Genomic DNA, 8,706 nt, shown 5'->3' on the forward strand with positions numbered 1-8,706 from the left:
TTGCACATATCAATATGCAGCATTAATATGCACATAAATATATCCTCATACTGCAAGCATTGTGCTAATACAATGAAAAACCATAAAATAAGGAACATTAGTTATTTGTCCTACATTTTGGATAAAACAAGAATAGTAGAAACAAATTTGAAACCTCTCTGTATAAGATATAATTAAACATTACTCGAGTTCCGCCTTTTTTTTTAATATACCCTCACGGTTATGCGTTTTCTTTCTACATTATTGGACTTCCTGAATTGTATTTTTCAGCCAATTTGGTCTTGACGTGTTGCCCTTTTTCCAATTTCCTGTGATTTGTTTCAGTGCTGTGATTCAAAAGATTCTAAATCAATATTCACAGTCTTAATTTACTTGGATCTTAAACAAAGTTGACAATCTTCTCAAAGCTCCTGGCGCGACACGCAGCCAGAATCCACAGTCGGCTGTACGACCCAGAGCTGCATCTCAGCTTCTGTGAGGACTTATAGAAGTGGTCCTTCAAAAACAAACCTCTCTTGACATTAACACTCAGTAGAACTTTATCACTCACAGACCAGCTACTAGCACTCCCCGCCCTCCCCTTCTCAGTCATCAACATCAGAGGCTGAACTTCATCCCCTGAGGCACTGTAATCCACTCAGCGACCAGCAGCCGTTAGGACCCAAGGCTCATTTTTCATTGGAGTCAGTTCTTTTTATAATGGAGCACGTCATTCTCCCAGGCCACAGAAAAGGCAGATACCTCACTTTACTACACCACAGATGAGCGTAGCAGAGCAAAACAGACCCAGCATGCCCAATCCACCCTTACAGATGTTCATCCTAGACCATGCCCAACACAGGAAACCATTAAAGAGCAAATCAATCAGTCAGCACTGTGGAAACCGGGGTGGGGGGGTGGGGGCAAACCTCTATGGAAAGCTTGTGGAGGGGCACATTGCCAGGGGAGTGAGATGCACTACGCCGCTTGTACCAAATATAAATTCATTGTAGGCTCTTGGAAACTTGTGTTTTCATAAACATGAGAACTGGGTGGAAGCGATTTCCTGATCTGGATTGATTCAAATGCAAAACAGCGGAGGGCATTGCCAAAGGAAAAGTGAGAGGAGAAAATAAATAAAGAATCGTTGGCGTTATCTTTTTATTTGCCTCGAGAGGAAATATTTTCAAAGCTCAATCTCATCCTGAGAAATCACTTTAGTGGTGTTAATTCTCAGACAACAGCCCCCCCCCCTCTTATTTCTCAACTGAAAGAAATACAAACCATTTTCAAAATGAAGCTTTTATGCACGGATCAACTGCTCTCATGAATAAAGATTTGCATCGCAGCGTGGCAGGCAAAGATGAAGTTGTGCTCTGTCCTGGTTGTTTGTTTTTTCTTTTGAAGAAATTCAGCCCTTACACACACAAACTCCTTTTTTTCCCCCGTGACCCTGCTTCTCTTTTTAACCAAAAATGACTGCAACCAGCCAACCTTGAGACTCGGTTCCATCTGCTTCAATCACGTCCCATTAACAGCCACATGTTTGATTGTTGTGTGGTCTTTAATTTACTCAACACTAAGCTGGCAAAGGCTAGAGACCTTTTTGGATTTGACATCTCTTGCATTTTTTTTCTTTTTCTTTTTCTTTTTTTTACATAAAATAAAATAATAATTCCGCAATTTTAAAATGCATTTTTAAACTCATTAATTTATTGTCTCACCTCACTCCCAGACATCAACAATAATGGCATCTATCCAGGGGGAGAACCTTCAATCACCAGGTATAATCTGTCAAAGGATAGCTTTATCCCCATATACCTTAAGTCTCAGTATGTAAAGCTGACTCAGTCATTCCCTGTCTCTAGATTTATGATAGCACAGATCAAAATGTTTCAAAGTAAACTGTTCCAGCAGGCATGGGAATTCCCATCAAATCCAGCTCCAGAATCCCCCAGATCATCGAGAACTTTGTTCTTGCCATCAGAGATAAAGCTTTGCAATCCTCCCCAACCATTACGCTTAATGATCTGCTTAACTAGCCGCGTTACGCCAAAGCTAGTTCCAAGAAGAAAGACAACTTCAAAAGGCACATATTCCTCCACGCTTGGTTTGTGTTTTCCCTCTGTTTTTCTCTTTATCGTGCACTATGGAACTTGTACGATGCACAGATATGATAAAGAAGGAATTAAATCTCTGCTCTGCGTATGTGGAGTTTCATCTAAGGATTTGTCTGGAAGTATCGTCGGTTGTAGCGCAGACACCACACACATACAGTGTACACATCTTTCAGATGAAACCGTATCAGTTGATACCAGCTCAGACTTGCCTCTGCCTCATCCTTAAATTTACTGTCATTAGTGCCTTACCTCAGATAGTCTTAATATTCAGAGACTACAACATGCACTGCATTTTCACCACTCAATCAGGTGCAAATAGGTTGTTCACCTCCCATACTTATACCCAATTAAGTTTAATATGAATGCATGAGATGAAAAGTACACAATTGTTTATATAGACATTTACTGACCTCCATGACGTCTGCCCACATTCAAGTGTTGTTTACCGTCCAGACACACTTGCTTATGGTATCTCTGAGTGTTCCTGTGTGTGTGTGTGTGTGTGTGTGTGTGTGTGTGTGTGTGTGTGTGTGTGCATGCAGGAGTTATTACACATTGTTATCAACATGACAACATCGCTGTACTTGGGTTGTCTATTCGAACAATTTAATGCACCATGCAAATGTTTAAAATACATTTTATCATAGCTTACACACAGCTCTTAGAGGTGCGACTTGTAAGTTTTGCTATTGCTACATAGCCAACATTAGCATTAACAGCTGAACCGTGGAGAAAGAAGGAAGAAGGCGGCAAAGAAAACGTACAAATAGCCCCTTTTAAATTTTAAAGAATACATTTTCAACCAGAATGAAATTGTAAAACTTAAACAGTTTCTCAGTTAATAGATTAGTCAGTGTTTATTTTGATAATCAATTCATTGATTCAGTCATTTTTCAGATCTGTTTTTCCCTGTTTTATATCATATATATATTTATATATATTTATATATCTTTGGATTCTGGGCTGTTGGACATGATAAAAATAGCAATTTGAAATCATGATGGGTGTTTTTTTCACTACTTCTTTTTTCCTAGACTAAACAATTAACCACAAAAATAGTCATTTAACCCTATTTCACCCATGTATGTTGTATGGTGTATTTTGAAAGCAACAACTTGAACTTCAATAATTGATACCTTGATCTCCCATGTGAGGGTGAAGCTGAGGCGTTGAAACAACAGTTGACCATTTCCTGGGGGGGTTATGTGCTAGACTATTTTTTGGCCATGAACACAACGCCAAGATGCCCCCCCCCCCCCCCCCCCCGCCCACACACACACACACACACACATAAAACAGCATTTTGCCATTTTTGTCAATGTTGTTTGTTGTTTTCGTTTGTTTCTTTGTATGTTTTAGTTAATACTGGAGATTGATTTTGCTAATCCTCCCAAGTCTCAGCAGGAAAACAAACCAATATATCAAACTATTCCTTTCGAGGTAATTCGGTAACCATGGCTAATGTGCAGCGTTGTTAAAAAAAAAGAAAACATTTTTCTTAAGACCACTGATTAAAAACAAATGTGTCAAATACAAATACAAACAGCAGTGTACTGTACTGTACTGTGCAGCACAATCTCATTCTCTGCATGCAACCTCAAATCTTCCAACTTTCTTTTCCCTCAGTTTCACTATGATTCGCAGGAAAGAATTTGTCATGCTTTCTGAATTGAGTGTTAGAAGGGCACATAGAGGGCACAGTTTACCCTGACTAGTTTCAGTTCATAATTGGGACTGAGATGTAGCGGGAGCCCTGCCAAACATCAGCACAACATGGTGTATTAGCAGCGACTGTGCAGGGGATTGCCTTGTTTATATCTTGAAACCGTAAACCTGCAAGCATATATGTTTGTTCCTACATTCTGCGGCCTGAAGCTCAGATCACGTCACTTTGTGCCACTATAGATATTTGACACTATAGAACTGTGTTTCTGTTTTCACTTGCCTACAAAATGTTTATCTCCAGAAATGAAATATGACGTCAAGACGCTTTTCATCTTCTTTTTGTTAAACTCTTGTAAACAAAGTAGCCATACCGCAGTTTGCATCCTCGAAGTGTGTTTCTCATCAGCAGTTTACACTTTGCATATGGTGGATTGTGGTTCTCGCATTGCATTCTTTGAATGGATGAAACACACACACACACACACACAAAAAAAGAAAGACACCCATCAGAGGATGTTTGCAATGTTGTCGAATATTACATGGAAATCAAAAAGAGCTACAGTGTAAAAACAAGTCTGGCCTCAATATGCCCCACAATGCTAAACCCCCCTGGAGTTGTTTGTGCTCGAAGGGAGCATTTGGATTGAGGTTGATTCAGTGTGGTGACCACTTTCTACAGTCCTTTGAAGAGCAGCCTCAGACCAGCCACAAAAGAAAATGAACACTTCCAAATGTAAAGAAAACTTTCAGATCATTTTATTTGTTCTGTTTTGGCAAAACAAGAAATCCCAGGAGTTTTCCAGGACCAACTATTTCCAAGTAGAAATTTAAGATCCGAGTGGAGAAAGCTTATAACAATGTTTTTTTTTTTTTTTTTAGAGGTCCCATTCAAGCTTCGTCTTCTCTACTCTGTATCGCTCTTCAAGTAGCAATGAAATAGAACCGATGCTCCTTTACCATTAGCAGCTCTTCTTGAGTGTGAGTCATTGTCAGCCCACAACAGAGCTTCATCTCAGGATGACTCCCACAAACCCTTGCACTGTGGGGGGGGGCAATGTTTCATGGCGGGAAGTGTAGCATCGCTGGCCAACAGCATTCTGGTTCTTTCTGATCTGAGACAAGTTAATACAAAGATTGACGATAGTGATGCTGTTAGCCATGATGTCCTTATCAGTGAGGGATACGTCAAAAAAAGAAAAAAAAAATGCTCATTTTTGTCCACAATATTAGTATCAGGTAAGACTGAGTGACTACATTTTCCAAAACTGCGATAGACCACATATCAAGTGGTAGACTTAAACGTGTGACACTAATCGATCACTTGCACATCTGAGGGTAGTTTAAAGCTGCACTAATCAATATTTTTGTATTGAAAATGGATGAAATGTCTGCATGTAATGTGAAAGGGGTCGCTCGTAGGGATGAACCATAATACTAATTTTGCCGTTCGCCTCGGCTTTATGGAGGATTTTAGCATCTTTCAGCTTATTGTTTTGGTTTTAATGGTTTCACTTCCATGGAGCCATTTTCCAGCCGCAGCACGCAGCTGTTGTCAGTGGAAAAGCTCTGATAAACCCACTTTACTTAGCAACTATAGCAACTATCTGGTGAAAATAAAGCCAAAGAGCCATTTATATCCTTAAGGATTTGGGAAATGGAGCTAAAGGGATAATAAATAAATTAAATCCATCAGCTGGGCAGAACCATGGCTCCACATTAATGCTAATTTTGAAAACCTTCCCAACAACAACTTTATAAGGTGATAATATGGCAGTGTTGTGTTTACAACTTGTTTCAGAGCTCCCTGCTGGTGAATAAATCACTTCAAACTGCTTTAAAAAATTCTACTTTGAAGATATTCATAGATTTGGTGATTTTGTACCAAAGTATTTAACATGTAGTGTTGGATTCTGTGACTAAATTTTAATTTGTATCTATTTAGTTTTTGTTTGCTTGTGTAGACTTCTCAGAGGAACACTCCATAGGGGTTTAAAGATATTCACAAAGAAATCTAATTGATTGAACCACAACCAATAAATTATGTTTAACTTTTTTGTTTTTAAATCATTATTTTTCTACTCCTACTCTGCCACCCAACTGCAAATAGAGTTTACCACATCACCCAATAAATCAGTCATTTTTATAGGATTTACCAAAAATGGAATGATCACTTATGCAGGAACCAGGCTCTGGTTTTCAGGGACCAAGGATGCTTTAAGTTTGGTTTCTGGTTTGGTTTTGAAACTTTTGAGGCCTTCAGTATTTTTGCCCTTTGAGGCTGACGGACAAGACGCAAGAGACATAAATGGCCGGCGTCCACTGTGGTTAAAAGATTGCTACTGGGTTCATGCTCTACCAGTCATCCTCATTATGTGCTGATAGTTTACTCCTCTTTTCAAACTGGACGAACAAAACCATCAATGCAAATGTCCAAATATAAAATTATCACATCGACCCATGCAGGCTGCCGTCTTAAAGGATACTTCTGCATTGCATTATTATTGTCTTTCCATATTTCACATGGTCATGGTCATGCTCGTCTGTGCTCGTATAAGAGGATAAGTCAAATTTATTACTATTACTGTTATTATTTTCATAGATCTGACCATCATTATCATCTGTTTATTCACCAAGTTAAGCTAAGGTCTCAGTCTCTTACTTAAATAAAGTTTAGATAATCTGGATAAACTGACCGTGTTTCTTTCCTGTTGGATTTTGTTGTAGATTTGTCAGCGTGTCTCCAGATCTCTGCAACTACCTGGTGAGTACAATGTACAATATGAAATATAGCATCAGACGCATTTTGTAATAAACTTTAATGCACCTATTTAAAACAATTTCATCCCATAAATCTCTTAGTGTGTACAGAAACATGTCCCATCCCACCCCGTCTCATCTTTTCTCTGCTCGTGAGTCTGTTCTCTATTATTTCTATTTCTCTTTTTGTCTCTTTTTTTTTTTTTAAAGGAGAAAAACCTCAGCAATGTTACAATAAACATTCCAGAGGGTGTCACCCACCCGGAGCCTAATTAGAGACCTAGGAGGCCGAGCAGAAGACGGATGACAGCTGTGTGTGTCAGCGGAGGAGTCGGGGCTGCGGTGCTACAGTGGCTGCTGGTTACATGCAGGTGGCTGGATGTAAACTTTACCTTTTATCTTGGCTTTGAACACGGGTAAGCTCAGGGGCCTACGCAGGTGTGTGTGTGTGTGTGTGTGTGTGTGTGTGTGTGTGGGAGGGGGGGTTGGGGTATAGATGTTACTGGTATTGATAGAGCCAGAGGCAGTCATTCATCATGGGGAGCCCACTTCAGCGGAGCTTTGCTGGGGTCAGAGGGCGACGCCATAATGTGTGTTGTGTTGTGGTGTGCGACCACTAATGATGTGGATCATATAGACACTGATGTGGCTGCGTGAGGGGTGTTGGCCGAGCCGCACAGGCTTCAGACAACAACCAGATGTTTCGGTTGAGTAATCGCGTTGACTCACTGTGTCCCCCATGGGGGCAGACACAAGAAGTTTTGCGTCAGTGTGTGTGTGTGTGCCAGTGTCTTTTGTTTTCAATTAATCTAATGAGCCAAGTGATGGCAGAGATTATTTTGGCACTGAGGAAAATGGTTCTGACAGCAAACACTGACTCAGTGGTGATGTCAAAGAGGGAGACACAATCATCATCATCCTCTTCTTCTTGTCATGTTGCTGCTAAAACCAAAAAAGAACTTAGGGTGCAAGACACATTTCCCCAGCCCCCTGAAATTTTGCCTCAGAAGTGTGTACCCACTGGAACATGCTAATCTTACTAGCTAAAAAGATCCCATAGTGTATAAAGTGAGATTTCCGTGTCTCTTTTGTTTATAAAGCAGGTCTTCTATATAAATACTGTGAAAGTATCAAAGCGCTCAGTCCACAGAGAAATGCCTGTATTCAGAAACTGAGCCTCAGCTTTGTGATGTCACAACAAAGCAGTCATCGATCTCAGCCGTGCCCCAAACCAAGCCCACCTGGTCCCACCGTCCAACCTTGCGGGATTTTGCTTTGGTTTACCTGAAATCTGCTTAATTTTTATTTGATCACTCAGAAAACAGTGAGCCAATCAGGAGAGGGGTTCAGAGCCTCGTCTCTTCCTGGTTTTTGGTCTTTAAAACCATAAATGTATCTTCTTATGGATCAACACTTCAAAAGGGTAAAATATTGGACCTTTAAAGGATTGATTCACCAAATTACAACAGAGCAATTTTCTTCATGTACGTATAGTTTTGGTTTTTATGTGCTTAGGTGTTGACATTTCCTCCTGCTATCTTCCCAACATTGCTACTGGACAGAAATCCATGTCACTGTTGATTTGTCTTCAACAGCTTTTGCAGAAAAAATACCCCGGTTTCTCTGAGTAATACACAGAGCAATGGTCTGTGAGCAGTTTTCTTTGGAACTGCTTTCTATGGTTATTTTTATTTTCACCCTGCCAAGTATTTTTCTAGCAACTGTTTTGTCAGAAGATTGTGATAAAATGCCATTTTCCTCGAGTCCAATGTGACATATTCAGATTATTCTGACCAAGCAACAGCCCAGAACCCAAATATATTTGGTGCACTAACGTATGAGACAAAGAAAAGCAGCACATCATAACATTTGACAAGCTGGAACTTTGTTGTTTTTGGTTGAAGTGTGACTCAAAAGGATTAATTGATTTAGCATGAACACTGCTCACAGCGAGGTCTGTGGATTATCTTGAAAAATGTTCACCGTTCATTGAACTGAAGTGGTAGCAGAAATGTCAATGGCTCAGAACTCTGGAATAATAAACACAAAAACAATCTGCACGGCTAGATACCGATGAAGCAAAGGAAAGTGACGAAATATGTTTGTTTTGGTTTTTTTATTCAATAAATCTGAGTTAAGTGAACCTCTAAATTTTCTGCTCTCTCTTAGATGAATTGGAACGACA

The 8,706-nt window shown here is 39.8% G+C and overlaps 1 protein-coding gene across 1 annotated transcript in view; it reads left to right on the top strand.

The window, feature by feature from the left end:
- Positions 1-6,860, top strand: part of susd2 (sushi domain containing 2) — a 28,111-nt gene extending 21,251 nt beyond the window's left edge. The window contains exons 12-13 of the mRNA XM_056375811.1: positions 6,489-6,525; positions 6,732-6,860. Coding sequence (XP_056231786.1) covers positions 6,489-6,525; positions 6,732-6,797 — 103 coding nt within the window. The 3' untranslated portion in view covers positions 6,798-6,860. The remainder of the gene's footprint in view (positions 1-6,488; positions 6,526-6,731) is intronic.
- The last annotated feature ends 1,846 nt before the right edge of the window (positions 6,861-8,706 follow it).

The sequence above is a fragment of the Seriola aureovittata genome, chromosome 5 (genome assembly GCF_021018895.1).
Source record: "Seriola aureovittata isolate HTS-2021-v1 ecotype China chromosome 5, ASM2101889v1, whole genome shotgun sequence".
Taxonomy (NCBI): Eukaryota; Metazoa; Chordata; class Actinopteri; order Carangiformes; family Carangidae; genus Seriola; species Seriola aureovittata.